Here is a 22,788-nt window from a genome sequence, read left to right as displayed (position 1 = left end):
GGAAATAGTAAAACCAGCCAGCAGCTAGCCGGTGAGGCGCTGTGGGCTGGCGGGCTAGTGGGATGGCAGATGAGGAAGAAGACCCGACCGTGAGTGAACGCCTCGGTCTCAGCGTTCTGCTTTTTCTCATTCCTTTAGGCTCCCTAGCAGAGGCAGAGTTGAGAATCGAGTCTGTTTTCCTTAGCGAATTCAGCCGAGAGAATGCAGGGACTTCGCTTTGCTTGCCCTTTTCATTGGATTTGTCATTTTAGTACGTGGGACAAGACTTGAAGGAAGAGTAGAAGGTGGTTCTTTCCCTTTGGTTTTGGTCTGGATCTGCCAGATACCCTTTGAAATACTAGAGAATTATCAGAGGACACAGCTATTGTTTGCTGAAACTCATTATGAACTGGCAGTCAAACTGCTAACTAAACTGTACTTACTGTGAAGTAGTGGAAAAAGAATGAACTGGAAGTCAGGAAGCCTAGATCTCATATTCTCTCTCTCTCTCTCTCTCTCTCTCTCTCTCTCTCTCTCTCTGAGCAAATTACTTAACTTTGAGCATCGTTTTCTTTTCATAAAATAAGGGTTACTTGAGGAAAGTTTTAGCACTGTATAAGCAAGTGCTTAGTAAACGTTAGTTTTACTGTAGGGAGTAGACTCTGACTCAGTATCAAATCTTTAACAGTAACGCTGTGTAGTGATTTATTTTCTGTTATTTAACAATCTACACTCGTTAGAACTCGTACATGTAAAGGCAATAGGATTGTTAGGTGCATTGTAGAGACTATTTCTGCATAACTTGGAAATTGGACTCATTTTTAAGTACCTTCGGTGCTAAGATTTCATGATTTTTTTTTCCTGCCCAATTTAGATTTTTTTAGCCTGATGTCAGTGTTGAAAATACTAATTATTTGTCTATCAAATGCAATGCAGTCTTTGACATTACTATGTATGCATTTTAATTTCTAGTTTGAAGAGGAAAATGAAGAAATTGGAGGAGGTGCAGAAGGTGGACAGGGAAAAAGAAAGAGACTTTTTTCTAAAGAATGTAAGTCGTATTTAACAATGATTTTTTTACAAATCGTGAAAACCTTTGAAACTATCCTTTCAAAGTAGATTCATTGTTCTGAATGTGTTTCCCTTTAAGAATAGTATTCTCAGATCTGTCTCAAATTCTGTTTAAATAACTTTTGAATTATATATAGTAACCATCCTAACCCCATTATTTTTATACTCACACATACACAGTGATGCAATGTGGTGTTTTAATTCAGGGCAGAATATACTTTCATAGTTTTCATGTAACTTACCTCTGAAGAGAAGAAGCAGGGACTCCTTTGACTGTAACCTGGAACAGGTGCTGAAAATTGGGATTTTAAAGAAAAGCAATAAACAGGGCAGAAAGGTGCTGAACAGTGTGAGACATTACAGTGACTGAGAGATTATAATGTCCTACTCACTCAGTGGATAAATTTGACCCTTTTTGTCAGCAGCAAGAAGAGAACTGCTGCTACTGTTGGTGTAGACCAACCCCTGAAAGAAACCATAAGAATGTGCTTTCCATCTCCAGGTCTTGGGTCCTTAATGTATAGTTATGGTTGAGTACTGAGAGATGCAGCAATACAGATTTATGAATATCTGGTTTAATTAGGCTGCGTTAGACATGAGCAGTTCTCAAATACTTTTTTTTTTTTTTTTAACATTTTTTTAGTTGTAGATGGACACAATATCTTTATTTATTTTTATGTGGTGCTGAGGATCGAACCCAGGGCCTCATGTGCACGGCGGGCACCCTACTACTGAGCCACAGCCCCAGCCCTCAAATGCTCTTTTTTTTAACCGTTCAAATCATTTTCTATATCTCAATTTCTCACTTAAAGCTGACTACTCCTTATTCCATCTCTCTGATGCTAATTACTCAATTTATATCTGGTTTAACTTATGTCAGCATATGTAGGGAATCTCCCTATACCAGAGCATCTCAGTGTGATTCTTGCACAGTTGGTTGTTAGTGAAGACCTTTGTTTCTACTTGGATCACTGTATCTTTGTGATAAGAATCTGGAATCTTCACAGCTTTTTTTTTTGTGTTAGCAGAATCTAACATGTCTTACTGACCAAAATGTTTTCCTAAACCCTAATTTTAAAATGTTTTTCTTATTAGTATAACATAGAATTTCAAAGCATTCATTGCTATTCATTTATGTCATTATATATCCTTTAACCAAACAAAATGTGTATACTTCCTATTAGGTTTCTCTTTCACAGTGAAATATGTTTTCCTGCTGGAGAATTTTACCCATCAAAGTGTTAGTGATAGCCAGATGCAGTGGCTCATGCTTGTAATCCCAGCAACATGGGAAGGCAGAGACAGGAGTTGAAGGCCAAGGCAGGTTCAAGGCCAGCCTCAGCAACTTAGCCAGGCTCTAAGTGAGACCCTGTCTCTAAATAAAAAATAAAAAGGAGTGAGGATGGACTGGGGTCACAGCTCAGTGGTAGAGCTCTTGCCCAGCATGTGTGAGGCATCGGGTTTGATTCTCAGCACTGCATAAAAATAAATTTAAAAAAAATAGGTTCATCAAAAACCTAAAATAATATTTAAAAAACAGAAAGAGGGGATGGAGATGTAGCTCAGTGGTAAAGTACCCCTGGGTTCAATCTTCAGTACAAAAAAAAGATAGTGATGAAGTATCTTCCTCAAAATATTAAAGAAAAAAAAAAAACAATCACCAGTAATTTATATTGATATCACAAAGCCCTGATGTGAGGGCATATCATCTCGGTGTCCTATTAAATGGTGTGTAACTTCATTCTAATCATGAGAAAATGACAACCCAAATTGAGAGACATTTTACAAGATAACTAACCAATGTTGTTCAAAAGTGTCAAGGACATGAAAGTTAGGGAAAAGCTGAGGAGCTGTCACAGATTGAATAGAGAAAACAAAGGAGGCATGACAGCTGAGTATATTTTTGATAGGAACCTAGGACTGATGACCTGCGGTTATAGCTCAGTGGTAGGGCATTTGCCATGCATGTGTAAGACACTGAGTACAATTCTGATCACTAAAGGCAAAAAAAGCCTGGGAAGAAGGACATTAGTAGAAAACTGGTACAATTTGAATAATGTTTGTACTTGTACTTAGTTTTGATAAATATGTTTATATAAGATGTTATGATAAAAGGAAGCCAGATATAGGACATATGGGAGCTCTGTACTATTTTTACAGATCATCTGTAAGTCTAAAATTATCATTTGAAAAAAAAGGCAAAAAAATATTACAGAATCCAAAAAGAGAGAGAGAAAATCTTGGCTCCTGTGGCTCAAAGGAACTCAAGGACCTTGTTAGTGTAAATGCTATGATACCTCTATCCTGAGCTAGCTTTTAAGTCACCCCTTTCATTTCTTCCCTGGGCCTGCTTTCTTCTCTTTTTATTTCTACTAGTTTTTGCTTCTCCTAAATAGTAATTATTTGTACTTATTCCTTCATTTAGAAGTGTTTTCAGTGTTCCTTTAAAAAAAAAGTAAAATTTATCAACAGTTGTATAAGTCCTTAGTGAGCTGTCTGATGAATTTTACATGTATATCCTTGGAATCACCACTCAGATTAAGATATATTTCCAGCATTTGACAGCATTTACATTCCTCTTTGAGAATCTGGTGTTATAATTCTTCTCAGAAAAATGTTAAAAAATTCAGGTGTTAAAATTTTTCTGGGGGCCGGGGATGTGGCTCAAGCGGTAGCGTGCTCTCCTGGCATGCATGCGGCCCAGGTTCAATCCTCAGCACCACATACAAAACAGGGATGTTGTGTCCACCGAGAACTAAAAAATAAATATTAAAAAATTCTCTCTCTCTCTCTCTTTAAAAAAAATTTTTTTCTGAACGATTTCAAGGGAGATTCAAGGACTTCTTGAAGCTTTGTCTGTGAACTAGTTGGGATTTATAGACTATATAGGTTAAAAATGTGCATGAATCGCATTGGTCCTAAACTGTGATGCATAGAACTGTTGTGGGTCAGATTAATGACTCTGAAACGTGATCATCTAGGTTCAGATTTAGGCTATCTCTTACTAGCTGTGTGACTTCGGGTAAGTCACTTAGCTCGGTGTCTCAGTTTTCTCATCCATAGATAGGATATAATAATAGTATATACATCAAATGATTATTGTGAGGATTAGATGTGTTATATATATAAAAGCCTTAAGTACCTGGCATATAGTAAGGGCTATATACGTTTTAGCTATTAGCAGTTATTTTTGTTACTCTGCATTAGATTTTTCTTCTCTTTTGCATGTTCTGTAGTTTCTTCAGATGACTCCTGAAAGGGCTTTGCTGACAGTTGTGTTGATCTAGGAAATAAAATGTCAGGATTCTTTGTAGAAGCCCTCTGCCTTCTCCTTTTAATTACCCTGTTTCTTTCCATAAGAAGGTAATTGGAGTATTTTCTGTCAGGTTCTTTCCCCTATGGTAATATCAGAAAAGATTCTTATGTCTTTTCCAGTGCTCCACTGCCTCACCCACACACACAGAAAACACTTCTAGAAAATACTAAGCCATTGCTGTCTTGTGCCTACCATAGAGTCTCCCACCTAGAGACATTCTGGGGGTCGCTGGTGAGTAGATGATAGAGATTAGGGAAAGAATGTACACATTAGTAGTGGTTTAAGGAAGGAACGGGAGCCAGAGTTTTGTTGGAGATTATGGTGATGAAACTGGTAAAATCTTTTTTTTTTTTTTGGTATGGGGGATTGAACGTAGGGTTGCTTAACCACTGAGCCACATCCTCAGCCCTTTTTATATTTTATTTAGAAACAGGGTCATGCCAGGTTGCTTGGGGCCTAGGCTGGCTTTGAATTTGCAATTCTCCTGCTTCGGTCTCCTAAACCGCAGGGATTACAGGCATGCACCACCATTCCCAGTTTATGGTCAAATCTTTTACACCAAAATCCATACATGGAGACAACAGATACAGTGTAAATATGTTTTTAGACCAATATTTTGTATAATTTTGTTCACTTCTAGTTGATATGAAAAAGTATTGGCGAAATTGTCAAGTAAATAAAAATTATTATTCTTTCGCAGTACGATGTATGATGTATGGGTTTGGGGATGACCAGAATCCTTACACTGAGTCAGTGGATATTCTTGAAGATCTTGTCATAGAGTTCATCACTGAAATGGTAAGATTCTTTTATAACTGATCTTTTAAGAGGTTTTTGGCAATTTTTGTTTTGTTTTTGTAACTAGTCTGAGCTAATTGAAGAATAGGTTAAAAATTCTAAGTGTTTTTGAAAATCTAAAACTTATGGCATCCTTTTGAAACAAACTATCCATTGAGTGCCTGTTTTGCAAAAGTTATTGGTTTCTAATTATCATTATGGATGGAGATTAAATAAATATATTCCATGCCCTCCTCCTGAATTTTATTTATAAAGACATAAAAACCCTTGAATAAAATAAAAATATTGCCTATTATATATCTCATTATTCAACATAATCTTTTTTATTGCCTTTTCTACTGTTTATTTAAATACTAATTTATAGTTCCTGTCTGGATGCCCACTCCAAACAAAAACAACAAATTAAAAATAAAAATAAAGATATATAATGTTTTTTACTGTAGTGAGCTTGGTAATATTTTTTGTTCTCTAAATTTTGTAATACATATTTTTTTGTGTTTTAATAATTACTTTAGTAGCTACATAAAATTTATTTGAATTGTTTTCTAATTTTTTTATTTATTATTTTTTTTTAAAGAGAGAGAGAGAATTTTTAATATTTATTTTTTAGTTTTCGGCGGACACAACATCTTTGTATGTGGTGCTGAGGATCGAACCCAGGCCGCACACATGCCAGGCGAGCACGCTACCGCTTGAGCCACATCCCCAGCCCTGTTTTCTAATTTATTTAACCATTCTCTTATTGTAAAGGTTATTTATAAGTTTTCTTTTTAACTGACTGGTTGACCTTTTTAAAAAGTTTTCTGGGCCGGGTGTGGTGGTACATGCCTGTAATCCCAGGGACTCAGAAGACAGAGGCAGGAGGATTTTGAGTTAAAAGCCAGCCTCAGCAATTTAGCGAGGCACTAAGCAACTCAGTGAGACCCTGTCTCTAATAAAATACAAAATAGGGCTAGGGATGTGGCTCAGTGGTCCAGTGCCCCTAAGTTCAATCCCTGGTACATCACCCACTCTAAAAAAAAAAAAAAATTTTTTTTTTCCTGTGCTAGGGATTGAACAGGGCCTTGTGCTTGCTAGGAAAACTGTTTACCACTGAACAAAATCCCCATTCCTGAAACTAACATTTTGAATGATCAATTCTCTGTCTGCCCCATCTTTTGGAATACATTCTCAGGGATGGTATTACTGAGTATGGCTGTGTTTTGGATTATTTTCTTGCTACAGAATAGAATTAAAATTACTTAGGTCTGGGTATATAACTCACTGGCTAAGCACTTGCCTAAAATGCTTAAGGTCCTGCACCATATCTATCTCCCCTCTACCCCACAAATAGTATGCATTAAAAAGAACTTTTTTCTATCTATAAAGGTAATTAATAACAAGTATGATTTTGAATGTATTAAAGCACAAGAAGAAAATTAAAGCCTGTAACTCTTCTCCCTAGAGACAACTAGTTCTGACATTTTGGTGATTATCATTTTACCTTTTTGTATGTATTTTGAAGCTTTTTATAAAATTGGAATCGTATGGTATGTACAGTCTTAGAACCAGCTTTTTCCGTTAGGTAAGTCTAGAACAATTATGCAATGACTTTCCCCTTGTCATTACATAATATTCCATCATATTTTTAATTACTCTACTAATTGAATATACTCAGTGCCTATTAGTAAAATTTAGTTTCTCTCTCTCTCTCTCTTTTTTTTTTTTTTTTTTGTGTGTGTGTTTGTGTATGTGTATGTGCTACAGGGTGCTTTTATCACTGAACTCCATCCCTAGCCTTTAAAATAATTAAATTTCTTTTTTTTTAATTTTGAGACAGTCTAAGTTGCTAAGACTGTCCTTGAACTTGTGATCCTCCTGCCTCAGCTTTTTTTGGGGAGGTGGGGGCCAGGTACTGGGGATTGAACTCAGGGTCACTCAATCACTGAGCCACATCCCCAGCCTTATTTTGTATTTTATTTAGAGACAGGGTATCACTGAGTTGCTTAGAGCCTCACTTTTCCTGAGCCTGGCTTTGAATTCACAATCTTCCTGCCTCAGCCTCCGGAGCTGCTGGGATTACAGGTGTGTGCCATCAAGCCTAGCTTTCTTATTTCCATTTCTAGTCATCAGAAGTAATGCTATGAGCCAGGAGTGGTGGTGCATGCCTATAATCACAGGAATTTGGAAGCCTGATGCAACAGGATTGCAAGTTCAAAGCAGCTCAGGAGGCTGAGGCAGGATTGCAGGTTCAAAGTCAGCCTCTGCAACTTAGTGAGAATTGTAAGCAACCCAGTGAGACCCTGTCTCAAAATAAAAAGGTCTGGGTATGTGGTTCAGAGTTTGAGCACCTCTGGGTTTAATCCCTGGTACCAAAAATAAATAAATAAGTAAAAATTTTAAAAGGGCTAGGAAGGTGACTCAGTGATTAAGCACCCCATGATTCAATCCCTGCTACCAAAAAAAAAAAAAAAGTAATGCTGTGATTAACCTTTGTTTTTGTACAGAATGAGTATATAATGATAGGGATGAGGTTTATTTGATTTTAAGAAATCCCACCAATATTTATTGGCTATCAAAATGGAGGAGGACTCAAGCATAAACGGTGGTTACAAAGAAATTAGGAAATGATTTTATACAATGAAAACAAAAACTACATATACGAAGCTGAAGTTAGTTCAGTGGGTATGTTTAGCATGTGTGAGACCCTAGGTTCAATTGCTAGCACCACAATGGGAAAACAACAAAAAGGGAATATTAATAACTTTGGTAGATTTACTGTCCTTAATTTAAAAAAAAAAATAAAGAACGAACCTGCGGAGCATAAAGAGAAATATTGCCAATTACCCAGTAATAAATTAACAAAAGGAATGAATAGAGGGCTGGGATATATAGCTCTTTTGGTAGAGTGTTTGCCTTGCGTGCACAAGGCCCTGGATTCAATCCCCAGCACCACACACACAAAAAAAAAAGATGGGGGGGATGAATAGAAAGACAATTCACAAATGAATAGCCATAGTAATTAGAATTTTTCAACCTCTCCAGCAATCAGTAAATACAAATTGAAACAACAAAATATTAGATTTAAAATTTTTGAATTTAATATGTTTCTTTGTAATAGACTCACAAGGCAATGTCAATTGGAAGACAAGGTCGAGTACAAGTTGAAGATATCGTCTTCTTGATTCGAAAGGACCCAAGGAAGTTTGCTAGGGTTAAAGACTTGCTTACCATGAATGAAGAATTGAAACGAGCTAGAAAAGCATTTGATGAAGCAAACTACGGATCTTGATAATTTTTGTACTTCATGAAATTTCATTATATTCTGTGGAAATCATATATAATAATTGTGTATTTTGTTCAGTAATGTCCTAATATCTAGGCATGTAAATGAAAGATGGAGAAACAAAGTTTTCAGCCTTTATTTTCATGTCTTTGATTTTAGAGTGATCCTTGAGCCTTTAATTGCCTGCCTTTACATGACTATACTTGAATTACTTACTGAGTTTAATGACTACACATAAGTTAAAGTACCTTACAAATTATGCAGTTCCTTCTGACTTTTGACTATCTAAAGGATGAAGTAGTATTTATGTGTTAGGTATATTTGTGCCATTATAAGCTATACTATAGCTGTTTAATATGTGAAATCTAAGTGTCATTTTGACTATGACAGCTGAGACATATGCCTTACATATTCTGAAGTTTTTAGACAACAGTGATCTTGAGATGTTATTAAAGATAGTGAACTGGTTTTCTTTTAAGGAGATGATATTTGAAACTACAAGTTTTTTGTAAGAATGTTTATGTGTCTTAAATGATAATTTGTTTTAATATTTTCTAAAGAGTGATTTTTTTATTTTTATTTTTTTAGAAACTTAAAAGTTTCATGTTGATGCTTCCATGTTGAAAGACTTTTTTGATTTAAAACCTTTTGGACTTAAAGTTACTTTTTAAGTTTTAGAACTCATTTTCCCAATCATCTATTTTCAGGAGCAGGAATGGCAATGTTTAATGAGCTAATGGTAGGATAAGCATTTGGGGTAGTGTTTTTTTAACATATTTGTAAGTACTTGTGGAAATGTGTAGTTGACTAAAACTGTATGTAGCTACAAAAACCACTTTTGTAGTTCACAGTATACAGGTTTTGTGTGAATTTAGCTTACTGCATTAAATTATTGCCCTTAGCTTAAAATAAGGATTAAAATTGCATTTAAAGAGATCACTGAATGTTACTGTTTGTGAAACTGAGCTTTTTGATTCTACTTATAAATAGTATCTATAAATCAGTACCTGGGAAAATTTTACTTTCTTAATCTATTGATACAAGGAATAAAGTATAAAAAATTAAACAGATTAATGTTTGATTTTGCCTGTGATTTATAATCTTTTTATCCCCAGGATATTATGTTTATTATTGGTAATATGATAATTCTAGCTCAATAATTTCTATCTTTTTATAATAAATATATCACAGTTTATACTGGTCTTCAGTGCACACCTGAAAAGCTTTCCCAGTCTAAGCTATAAATAATAGGAATGGAATAATAAGCTATTCTTACATTACTATTTTTGCTAATAGGGCCTGCTCCACCCTTAAGAAGGAAGTGGTAGCAACCAGCACTACTGGAGTGTCCTTAGCTGTATTTACTTTGTGTAGAGGGATACTATATATACACTGCATTAGATCATATCTCTAATAATTTTGAGTGCCTTACTATTCCGTTAATGATCCTTAAAAGTAAGACTTAAAGATTGCAAAAAAGGAATTTATTGGCTTACATAGCTGAAACATAGGAAAGAAGGGATGGAAATGACTTCAGGATTTACTGGATCTAAGTACTTAAGGATAATTAAGATAGTCTCCTCATTTTATTTTTACTTACTTATTTATTTTTTGATATTGGGGATTGGACTCAGGGACACTCGACCACTGAGCCATATCCCCAGCCTTAATTTGTATTTTATTTAGAGACAGGGTCTCACTGAGTTGCTTAATGCCTTGCCATTGCTGAGGCTGGCTTTGAACTTGTGATTCTTCTGCCTCAGCCTCCGAGCTGTTGAGATTATCGGCATATGCCACCTTGTCCGGCTCTGTCCATTTTTTATCCTAATTTTGGTTTTATTCTCTCTGTGGTCTAGGAACATGATGGCTAGCAGTTCTAGGGTTCCATTCTTACAACTCCAGATTGAGGAAGCTGTTCCTAATACAGAAAGTTCCAAGCAAGGATTATGATCATCCCAGCTCTAGTCATTTTTCTTGGCTAAATTATTCTGTCCAAGAAGTTGTACCAAAGCTTGGATCTCAAGCCTTACTTCTGTGGTGAAAAAGGGCTTGGGGTAGGTGTGGGAGCTGGATATTGGTAATTAGCATAAAGGGGACAGGGGGGCTGGACAGAAAAATACCAAATGTCCACTGATTTGATTGATGAACTTGTTAATTTTGAATTCTGGAAGGAAGGCAGCATGGCTGTCTTCCATTATCTAGGGCTGTAATGTGTAATATGGTAGACAGTAGCCATATGTAGCTCCTTAAGCCTAATTAAAGTTAAATAAAACTCAGTTTCTCAGTTGCACTTGGTATATTTCAAGTACTCAATAACCCCAAGGTCAGTGACTACTGCACTGGACAGAGGTGATACAGAACATTTTCATTATCACAGAAAATTCTTTTGGACAGTGCTGACCTACAGTATACAGGTGTTCTCCTAAGTTAACTCACTGAAAAAAAAAGAAAAAAAAAAAACGTTGGAAAATCTCAAGCATATACATAATAATGAACCGCCAGCTTCAACAACCAAAAATTTTTTGCCAAATATTAAAAGCAAACCCCAGATGTATTATTTCATCTGTAAATTCTTCAGCATGTATTTCTAACAGATAAAAGTTTAAAAGGGTAACCAAATAGTATTTTATGCTATTATTATTAATTCTTTAATATTCTACCCCTAATGCCCAATATATGTTTAAATCTTCCTGATTTGTCTCAACATAGCTTTTTTGAGTTTGTATATTAGCTTTCTCTTGCTACTGTAACAAATCACTGCTCATTTATTACAAACTTATTATATTACCAGTTTTCTAGATCAGAAGTCTGACCCTGGCCCCTATCCTTAGATCAAGGAACCGACAGGGTTATCTTCCTTTCTGGATATTCTAGAAAAGAACCTGTTTACTTGCCTTTTCCAGCTTCTAGAGACTTTATTTCTTAGCTCATGGTCCCCTTCTTTGCTCTTCAAACCTAGCAGTGATACATCTCTGACTCTTCTGTGGTCACGCCTACTCTGAAGCCAGATGGGAAGGATTCTTTGTAATTTTGGACCCACCTGGGATAACTCAAGGTACTCTCCTCATTTCAAGGTTCTTAATCACACCAGCAAAATGTCTTTTACATCAAGTAATATATTCATTCACACAGGTTCTGGGGATTAGGATGTGGTTGTCTTTTGAGATGCTATTATTCTGCCTACCACAGTTGTTATGAAATAAGATTTAAACATGATATCACTAACTATATTTGTTTCCTATGTCTGCATTTGTAAAAATCTGTTATAATTCCTTCCCCACTTTGTTTTAAGTGAAGCTCTTTTAAAAATACCTTTAGGGCTGGGGATGTGGCTCAAGCGGTAGCACGCTCGCCTGGCACGCGTGCGGCCCGGGTTCGATCCTCAGCACCACATACAAACAAAGATGTTGTGTCCGCCGAAAACTAAAAAAAAATAAATAAATATTAAAAAATAAATAAATAAAAATACCTTTATATTTTAGCATGTTTATTTGCTGCTTAAGCAGAGAGCCTAATATTATCTATGATTGCACTTGAAATTGTTGATTTTATTCTAAGTTGGTGTTCTTGGGTAAAAATTATAACATTAATTCTAAGTGTAGAAATTTTACAATGAGAGAAATAGCTTTCATGTCCTTTCATCAGTGGAGAAGGGTGATACCTGGAAACTCATTTGGCCATTTGACCTCAGGAGGCATTACTTGGATGAACGTACTCTCCAGAGTTTGATTTGCAGCATTGCAGGTCCAGAAACTGATTTCATCAGCAAATGGAGAACACATCTCTCTTGGAATGGGTTCATAGAAACCAAGCTTATGAGACCAATGTAAGAAAATGGATATCAATTTACAGAAATAAATAAAACTTAAACAATGTGACCAGTGCATTCTTTTCTTCTCTAGGCAGACACATGTAGGAAACTGAAACAGAATTTTCTTTTCCCCCTGTACTGGGGATTGAACACAAGGGTGCTTTGTCACTGAACTATATTCCCAGTCTTTTTTTTTTTTTGAGATAGCTTAATTGCCCAAGCTGGCCTCGAATTTTCAATCCTCCTACCTCAGCCTCCTGAGTCTCTGGGAATACAGGTATGCACCACTGCACCTGGCCTGAAACAGAATTATGAGGGTGAATCATAATGCATTTATGTAATTCCCCTCATTATCTAGAGTGCCAGGTGACATAGAATAGGGTTAACAGAAAATCACCTGGGCCTGAGTAACACAGAAGGTGGGTTGCCCAGGGAGCCACCTTTAGTATTGTCTTGTTATTGACCCTGGAAACTTTTGAATTTTCACGACCAGTGTTAATCCCCATCCAAGCATTTTCTCTGTTTGTCACTTTATTTACTTTTATTTTTTAGCATCCAGATTTAGCCCAGGAGTGCTTAACCCTGAGCCACATCCCCAGCCCTTTTTATTTTTTATTTTGAGTCAGGGTCTTGCTGAGTTGCTTAGGGTTTCCCTAAGTTGCTGAGCCTGGCTTTGAACTTACCTTCTTGTCTCAGCCTCCTGAGTCTCTTAAGTCTACAAGTGTTCACTACCATGCCCAGTTGTCACTTTAAAGTGACTTTACATATCTCTGGTTCATTTGAACTTTGATCTCAAAGGTTATTCAAAAAGGGCAATTTTCCATCCTAGTTCTATGGGGAAAACTCAGTTGCTCATAATAGCTGACAACACTAAATATTGTTCCCAAAAATCAAGAACTTGGGCTGGGGATGTGGCTCAAGTGGTAGCGCGCTTGCCTGGCATGCGTGCGGCCTGGGTTCGATCCTCAGCACCACATACAAAACAAAGATGTTGTATCAGCCGATAACTAAAAAATAAATATTAAAAAATTCTCTCCCTCTCTCTCTCCTCTCTCACTCTCTCTTTAAAAAAAAAAAAAAAATCAAGAACTTTTTGAAGCTCTGCTGGTATCCCCAAACATTACCAATTATCTAGGCCTCATGCTTTTCTTCTTACCACAGAAGAGACTAAAGGTATGAATGGATGATCTGTGAGCAGAATGTTAGCTGTGTTATTGAAGGTTGCTTCATTTCCTAGGTCCTAGTAAATTACTACATGAGCTATTCAAACTTAAATTATGGAATAGGATGGAGGTGAAAGTTTTGGTACATAGTATCAGATAAGTACTTATTAGTCATCTATTGTATTTAAGGCATAGCCCAGATATAATTTTCCATATGGTATCTGGAAAAATGGAATTATGAAGTTATAGAAGTAAGAATATTTCTTTTTTAAATAAGATTAGCTTTTTTATTTTTTTATTAAAGAGAGAGAATTTTAATATTTATTTTTTAGTTTTTGGCGGACACAACATCTTTGTATGTGGTGCTGAGGATCGAACCTGGGCCGCATACATGCCAGGCGAGCGCGCTACCGCTTGAGCCACATCCCCAGCCCCGAAAAGTATAGTTCTTATATGTTACTAATAGATTGGTTGGCATTTTAAATTGAACTTATTTTAATTTTTTTTTTTTTTTAGTTGTAGCTGGACACAATACTTTTATTTATTTTTTATGTGGTGCTAAGAATCGAACCCAGCATCTTGCACGTGCTAGGCAAGTGCTCTACCCTGAGCCACAACCCAGCCCCTAAATTGAACTTTTTTACAAAATCCTGCATGTTGTTTGTAGTACTGGTATTTCTATTTCACTATTTGCACAGAAAGTCTGGTAAACAGCCCCTAAATATTTGGGTGTTTTTTTGTTTGTGGTGCTGAGGGTGGAACTCAAAAGAGTTTCACATGTGCTAGGCAAGCATAGAGAGCTATATCCTGAATATGTATGTTTTTAAGCTAGGAAGAACCGTTGCTAACATATCATTTGCTATTTGCCTTTGCATGACTATTACAGAGAACTGAAGTTTTTTAGGAAAGAGTGTACTTACTGACTAATCTGTAAAATGCTAATACTATGCTTAAATTTTCTGAAATGGGATTTTTTTTTTTTTTTTTTTTTTTGAGTTTTGGGGGAATGTAAACTTTTGCTTTTGATATGGAAGTTGAACTCAGGGCACTGAGCTTCATCACCAAGCTTTTTTATTTTTTTATTTCAAGACAGAGTCTCACTAAGTCATCCAGGCTGTCCTGAAACTTGTGATCCTCCTTCCTCAGCCATGGGCCACCACATCTGGCTAGGAGCATATGAATTTACTATAAGACACCTATCTGGGCTGGGGATGTGGCTCAAGCAGTAGCGCGCTTGCCTGGCATGCATGCGGCCGGGGTTCGATCCTCAGCACCACATACAAACAAAGATGTTGTGTCCGCCGAAAAACTAAAAAATAAATATTAAAATTCTCTCTCTCTTTAAAAAAAAAAAAGACACCTATCTGAATTCATTTTGGTGAATTTCTTTCATCTTCGTAGCAAGTTCTACTAATGTTCTCAAACATGTTACTAGAAATTATTAACCTATTGTAAAACATCTATTTTAAAGATATACATTTATATAAAGATTTCTAACATTTAATTTTCCTTTTGTGAATTTAGAACATTTCAATGACTTGATTAAAATGAGATTTTTTTTTTTTTGCAAAACAAAACACTTTATTTATGTGTCAGATATTTATTTGACATAGATAAAAACATCTCTTTTATGTTGAGACAAGAATGTGTTTTTCTCTACCAGGTTTAATCACCAATGTATAATTTATGCTTTGTCTAGAAATCCAGATAGAAGCCCTGGTAGACACAGGTAATTCTACTTCATTATCATTTAATCTATTAACGAGAAATAGCAGGGGAGGTACTTTTTTTTCCCCCAAATCCAGGACATTACTGGCTCTGAAGCACAAAATTCATTGATATGTGTAAGTTTTAGTAATGAGAGTAGATTTTTTTTTTTTTTTTAAAGGAGAAAGGAAAGTCTAAGTCAGGTGATAGGACAGAGAATGTTTTCATAAAGAAGTATTTCTTTCTTTTTTTTTTTTTTAAAGAGAGAGAGATAATTTTTTTAATATTTTATTTTTTTAGTTTTCAGCGGACACAACATCTTTGTATGTGGGGCTGAGGTTCAAACCGGGACGCATGCATGCCAGGCGAGCGCACTACCACTTGAGCCACATCCCCAGCCCCAAGAGTGGATTTTTTAAAAGCAAGTTTCTTATCCTCAGTGAACCCCCCCGAACTCAAGGGAAGATTTCCTAGCTTGGATTTCTTTCTACTATTTTGGGAAAACCAAAACTTTCAATTCCCTTTTTTAGAAATGTCACTTGAGAGTCCTAATGAAAGGGGTCCACCTTAACCTACAGGCATTTAAGTTACAGGCACCATGAATCATTCTGTTATGTTAGAACCTGCATTTTTAAATGGTACTCAACCTAGTTTCTGACCTAGCATAGGCATTTGGCAAATATTTGGTGAATGATTGGGGCAGTACCTTGGGATCTAAGGACAGTTCATCTAAGAAAGCCTTGTCCTTTCTGAAAAATTTGCTGCTATTGCAGCAACTAGAGTGAAAGACAAGATCTATTCTTAACCAGTGTGGCTGAGTATAGAAGGAAAGGTGATATGTAGGCTAACAGCTAGCTATTAAGGTTGTAGAGTAAAACTTGATGTTACATTAGGAAGCAAATACAGTCCATGCATTTGTCAGTGTACAAGTGATACAGTGTACCAGAAGTCCTATATTTCAGTGTCTGTTTCCTTCCCTTCCTACCTTTTACCCACCCCCACCCCCAAATATAAAGGATATATATTTGCTTCATATAAGGCTGATTATTGTTTATTAAAAAATTGGATGTATATAACACTATGTCCTAGAGTGTAAGGGGTATAAACAAGATCTCTAACCTTCCCTACCTCATCAGAATAAGATTTTCTTTTTTTTTTTTTTTTTTAAGTTTTTTTAAACTTTATTTTATTCATTTATTTTTTTAATGTGGTGCTGAGGATCAAACCCAGTGCCTCACACGTGCTAAGCAAGTGCTCTACCATTGAGCCACAACTCCAGCCCAGGATTTATTTATTTTTATTAATTAAAATTTAAAAAAATTTTTTGCAGTTGTAGATGCCTTTATTCTATTTGTTTAATTTTATGTGGTGCTAAGGATCAAACTCGGTGCCTCACACATGTTAGGCAAGTGCTCTGCCACTAAGCCACAGCCACAGCCCCTAAAAATTGTTTTATTTAATCCTATGTGTCCAAACTATTATCATTGAAAATGTAATCTTTATAAACAAATTACTGAAATTTTACATTCTTCTGTTTTGTACTAAGCACTTGAAACATAACATGTATTTTTATATTTATAGCACATCTGGATTCAGATTAGATACATATCAAATGTTCAATAGCCACAAGAGCTAGTGGCTATCATACTGGACAGTGTATCTATAATAATAACTGATCTTTAAAAATCACACATATCTTTAGTAGTTGGTAAATTATAGGAAGAAACAAACAGCCACCACATGCCTCCTAATGGAAGACTCCATCTTATACGGTAGTCTATACCCCCCAAAAGAACCTGAATGCAATCAAGTCTTTAGATTCAATTACCAATTTATATAAAATACATAGGAGAAAATATGTTAAAGAGGATTTACTCAACAAAATTTATGTCATGAGGAACTTTAAAGAGACAACTAAAACAAAAAAGAGGAATTGTTAAAGTGAGATGAAGAACCCATAAATTTAAAACAGATTTGTTTTCTTAAAGCTAAGATTTCCAGTTGATACAGTGAAGTAGAGTGGGAAGAAAATGATTTTAAGAATCAGAATGGTTAAAATCCTGACTTGCTGTGTATTAGTTGTGTGACCTTGGGCAATTTATTTTCCTTAATCTCTGATATGGGAATTATTTAGTAAGTGTCTTAAGGGAGATTGTGAGGCTTAAATGAGAACATAGGCAAAGCACTTCATTTGGTGCTTAATGGATGCCAAACCCAATCCAATACCAGAAAATCAGGTTCTTCCCGCCCCCCCCCCCAGCACTCCTCTGCTTCCAGTAGGTGCTCAGATGTTTGTCTGATTGTCTCTGATGAGTATCTCTAGGTTTCACTGAAGATATATGTATTTAAATGATGCTTGTTTTTGCAACTGCTATTGTTGGAGAGTCAAGATTAAGAGCGAGTTTCTTAGGTGAATTATACTGGCACAATAATGGAGAGATAATTTCAAGGATATATTGTGTCTGCTCACTTTTCAATTTAAACATCAGGTAAAGCACTTTTTGTTTGCTTTCTTTCTTTTTGTACCAGGGATTGAACCCAGGGGCACTTGATCACTGAGCCATATCTACAGCCCTTTTTTATTTTTATATTTTTAATTTTTTTTACTTACACATAGACACAATATCTTTATTTATTTATATATTTATTTATTTATTGAGAGAGAGAATTTTTTTTTTTATTGTTGGTTGTTCAAAACATTACATAGTTCTTGATATATCATCTTTCACACTTTGCTTCAAGTGGGTTATGAACTCCCATTTTTAGCCCATATACAGATTGCAGAATCACATCAATTACACATCCATTGATTTACATATTGCCATACTAGTGACTGTCGTGTTCTGCTACCTTTCCTATCCTCTACTATCCCCCCTCCCCTCCCCTCCCCTCCCCTCTTCTCTCTCTACCCCCTCTACTGACCTTCATTTCTCCCCCTTGTATTATTTTTCCCTTTCCCCTCATTTCCTCTTGTATGTTCTTTTGTATAACCCTGAGGGTCTCCTTCCATTTCCATGCAATTTCCCTTTTCTCTTCCTTTCCTTCCCACCTCTCATCTCTGTTTAATGTTAATCTTCTTCTCATGCTCTTTGTCCCTACTCTGTGAGAGAGAGAATTTTTTAGAATTTATTTTTTAGTTTTCGGTGGACACAGCATCTTTATTTTATTTTTATGTGGTGCTGAGGATCAAACTCAGTGCCTCACATGTGCTAGGCAAGCGCTCTACCACTGATCACCAACCACAGCTCCCTTTATTTTTATTTAGAGACAAGATCTCACTAAATTGCTCAGGGCCTCCTTAAGTTGCTGAGGCTGGCTTTTTTTTTTTTTTTTTTAATATATCAAGACCCTAAATAACATTAAATTTTTGTATTTATTTGCCTGTTACGCATCATTCGAGAGGGTTCATAATGATTTTTTCGGAAGATTTAGTCCAACTGGGTTATTGATCACAGGTAAGATTTTGTGTTTTCCCTTATTTCTCTTTCCCTCAAAGCTATGGCTTCTTTTATCTTATTGGACAAAATTCTTCCTTTCCAGAAATGTTTTTGATGATTATTCTCTTTACCAATATTTTATACCCCATTTCCCACTTGGGGGGAGCCTCAGCTCACTCTGGCTTTCAGACTTCGTGAGGATCAGGTTCTTACCATGTTGATGCCTTTGGATGTGGTTCTATGTGGTTATACTCCCTGAATATTTGATTCAGCTTGATTGAGCATCACATATATTTGTGGAATATCACTGCACTTACGGAGTGAGAATAAAGGCATAGGCAAAAATGGTGAACACATTTAACTGAAAACTGCTTCAAGGCAGATCAGTTTCACAAAATGAGAAACCAGGAAGGGGACAAATAAGCCACTAAAGTTTTCAGCGAGGAAGTGGAACCTGGAAAAGCAGAGAAGTAGAGGAGGTAAGACTTGTTTATTGCTTTTATTAATAAATTATCCGGCAGAAGTAGTAAGAGTCAATCCTTGGGCGCAGAAGACATCTCTATTTGGAAATGATAACCCTGTCCTCGCTATTTCGGGACACAGGGTCACCCGCCAGCTATGGGTCTGTGCCCGAGATACTGGCCTCTCCTGCAATCCCCAAGCCGGCTGGAGCGCGCCCTCCAGGCCCGCCCCGCCCCCTGGACCCACCCTCCCGCTCCTGAGCACTCCCCTTCCCGCCCCTGAGCACTCCCCTTCCCGCCCCTGGGCCCGCCTCTCCGGCTCTCTCTTCCGTGCAGGCACCTGCCTGGCCGCCCCGCGCGGGGTCCTGAGGCGCCTCGGGGAAACTCTGCGATTGGTTGCAGCTTGTGGCTGGAGTTCGGCTCCAGCAGCGCTTGACAACCGCAGTCTGCCAAAGACTGAACTGGGCGGTCGCCGGCCCGGGAGGGGCGGAGGCGAGCAGGACGGGCTGACGAACTGATGGACTGACGCGCGGGTGGCTGGAGGGAGGACCGACGCCAACCCCTTACCGCCGCCCTTGCGCTCCTTCCCCAGCCCGGAGCCGGCAGCTTCGGGCCCCAGCCGTCGGCCTCGCAGCTGCGTTCCCTTCGCCACTTCTGCGGGCTCATCTCTGAGCCCTCAGGTGAGAGACTACGGGAGGCGGGGGCGGGCCGCTGCACACCTCTGTTGCCATGGTCACCCGTCGCCACCTGTCACCCGCTGACTGGGCTCTGACCCCTCAGCCCAGAGAGTAGCTTTCGAGGCCCATGAGAAGGGGCTTTGGGTAGGTTTGGGTGGTGCTTGGGTGGAGACGGATCGTGGGTGAGGCCCCGGCGCTGCAGGATGGGGACCTGGGAACTGCCAGGCCTCCATTCGAGGCCGCCGCTCCTGGACCACACCTTTCCCACATTGCCAGCGCGGTTCTAGGGGCAGAGCGACGCCCCCCGCGCTGGAACGAGCAGCTAGCGACCGCAGCGTTCTTGGCCACCACGCTGCTGCTGAGGGGCGGGAAGCAGACCGACTGCGCTGCTGCTTCCTTCCTCGCCGCTCTGCGGAGCGGGTGCCAGAACTGAGGGGAGCGCTCGCGTCCCTTTCTGGGCACGCCTTGGCCTGGAGGCGGAGAGGGAGCGGCGGTACTGGGGGCCGGGCGGGTGCCTGGGGCAGCCGAGCGGGGCCGGGTTTGGTCTTTCTGACGTCAGTGGTCAGTAAGAGTAGGCTTTGGGGGGTCTCAGGGTGGTGCAGAGACTGGATTTGGAACGGGGGGTTGTACTCAGGGCGCCTGCGTAGAAGAAAGGGGAGGTTGTAGAATAGAATTCATAGGGTTAAGCCTTCCCTGTATTGGGGAGAAAAAGACGGGGGCTCTAGCTCTGGGGCGAGGCCTTTAATAAAAGGGGCGGGGGCGAAGGTAGGTAGAGCTTTTGACCAGATTTTTTTTTTTTTTTTTTCTTTTCTATACCCAGACGTCGTTGGTACCACGCACGGTTTCTGAGAGGAGCTTTTTTGGCAACTTGGTTCTCTTTGCATAATGAAAGGAGAAGTCTTTGTTCCACCCAGATTCATAGGCTGTGATCCTCACTTATTTTCTTTCCTTTGTTGTAAAGTTCATAGAATGCTTAAAAAGTTAGTGCCGCAGAAATTAACATGTAGATTTAAAAAATGTTATAAATCTTTTTTTCACGGCAAATCTAGTTAGAATATTTTTTTTTTTTAATTTTTTTGTCTCTAGTGTTGGCAAGTGTTGCATTGACATTTTACTAGGCAGGAAAACCGCCCCAAAGCCCATTTTCCCTTTATATGGCACATTCTCTAGGTCTATTTAGGAAGAAGATGTTACAAATTATTTTACCATAGTTTTTTGGAGGATGTAGATTGTTTCCAACAGGAAAGAAATTAATGTACAATTATGGGAAAGACAGGAAGAAAGCCATAACAGTATATTAAGGTAAAAAACCAAAAAATAAACATTTGAATTTGGATGTCTATTATTATTATGAGGGGATTTTTAACCTGTGTTTATTTCCCACCTTTTTACCTCCCTGTTTTCTTATAATAAAAAGGAGTAGTAGGGGACTGGGATACAGAGCATTTGCCCAGCATTGGTGGGGCCCTGGGTTCAAACCCAAGAACCAGGACAAAACAAACAAAAACCAGTACTAGGAATGTATCAAAAGAGACAAGAATAGTATCCTGTATTTCTAATTATATAATTATGTTTAGTCTCTTTTTGGGTTTTTGAAATTGAATTTATCAATTACTGGATGGATACCATTGATAGGTTTTATGCTGCAGTTTGAAAAACACTTCAAGATAAATGAAAAATATGTGCAGTTTTCTTTAGATCAGTAAGCTGGAAATCAGGTTGCTGTATTTAAAATTCTCTTTACTGCTGATTATAATCTTGTAAGAGCTATTTACTGGACTGTTGACTCTGGTTTCTTGTTCTATAAAATGGTATAATACTTATTATTGTTTTAGTCAGTGAATGGGCTCTAAAGTTGAATAACAATGCATTAGAAAACACTTTGGACAAATTTTAAGGCATCTGTTGATTAATTCCCTGTCCCCTGTAGTACTGGAGTTTGAACCCAAGACTCTTGTACTGGGCTACATCCTTAGCCCATTTTTAAATTTTGAGACAGTGTCATGCTAAATTGCCTAGGCTTCCTTGAATTTACAATCCTCCTATTTCAGCCTCCCGAGTAACTGGGATTACAGGTGTTCCTCACCCTGCACCCGGCTTGTTGATTACCTTTTAATAGAAGGAGCATTGGCAAGAATAATAAAAAAAATTTCTGCATGATCTATTTCACATGTCTAAGTCTAGGGCCCGATTTTTTACAGTGACTTTAAAGGGCTCACAGGAACTGTTGAGGTGCATCCTAAACATTTGGCAGAGGTTCTTTATTTTTGTGGTGATGTGGAGCAAAGGGTGTTTCTAAATATAGGTCAAAATTGCTTTCTTGCAAATAAAGCTGTAATCAATAGTTGACCTAATTTATATTTGGTGCTGAATAATCCTGAATGTGGATCATTGGTTCTTGACTAATGAAGAAATAACTTTATCCTGTTGACCTGTGGTTTTCAAACTGGAGTATTTGGACCATTAGAAACATGCAACATTGTGCTAAGAGATAAACCTTTGTTCACATAACATAGCACACATTTATGGAATTATCAGTTTCACTTGAAGACTTGGGTAAAAATATTATTTTTGTTTTAAAGCAAAAAGATCATATGGAGAAAGCAATATTCCATTAATCTAAGGTAAAATTCCGAGACTTCAAAAGCAATTTCATGCTAAGAACTCCCTGGGGATGTGTTTAGTTTCTTCTGTCCTCAAAGGAAAGTCTAAGAAACTTTACCTTGGACTAATTCAGCTAATGAATGGCATATCATTACATAGCACAAGAAATAAACTGAATTGCAATTTTAAAACTTTGGCTGATATTAGGTTCAACATCACTTGAGTCCTAATCATGTCCCCTCCCCTTTTTTAATCCCTGTTAAAGTCAGAGTGCTATAGTAGAGAGGTCATAGGATTTCAGTCAGATACATTCTGTCATCCCATTCTTGGCTCTGCATTTAATTGCCTCAGAGGCAAATACCTAACATCTCTAAGTGTTAGTGTAATCATCCATAAAATGACAATCATAGAGTCATAAGAATTACATAGATACTATCTGAAAGTTTTTAGCACAAGGTCTGGCATGTGGTATGTATCTCTGTATATTAGGATACTAATA

At 37.7% G+C, this 22,788-nt stretch overlaps 2 protein-coding genes across 5 annotated transcripts in view; both read left to right on the top strand.

The window, feature by feature from the left end:
• On the top strand, positions 1-12,307 carry Taf13 (TATA-box binding protein associated factor 13). The gene is made up of 4 exons (XM_027922035.3): positions 1-89; positions 952-1,030; positions 5,067-5,164; positions 8,265-12,307. Exons 1-4 carry the CDS (start codon positions 63-65, stop codon positions 8,433-8,435), a joined length of 375 nt encoding a protein of 124 aa, XP_027777836.1. The 5' UTR covers positions 1-62; the 3' UTR covers positions 8,436-12,307.
• A 7,131-nt stretch (positions 12,308-19,438) lies between these two features.
• Positions 19,439-22,788, top strand: part of Wdr47 (WD repeat domain 47) — a 55,943-nt gene continuing 52,593 nt past the window's right edge. For all 4 annotated transcript variants that reach the window (XM_071618143.1, XM_071618144.1, XM_027922070.2 and 1 more), the window contains exon 1: positions 19,439-19,688. The gene's annotated coding sequence lies outside the window, so the exon portion shown is untranslated. The remainder of the gene's footprint in view (positions 19,689-22,788) is intronic.

The sequence above is a fragment of the Marmota flaviventris genome, chromosome 10, assembly GCF_047511675.1.
Source record: "Marmota flaviventris isolate mMarFla1 chromosome 10, mMarFla1.hap1, whole genome shotgun sequence".
NCBI classification, from domain to species: domain Eukaryota; kingdom Metazoa; phylum Chordata; class Mammalia; order Rodentia; family Sciuridae; genus Marmota; species Marmota flaviventris.
This window is presented reverse-complemented; position numbering and strand designations above follow the sequence as displayed.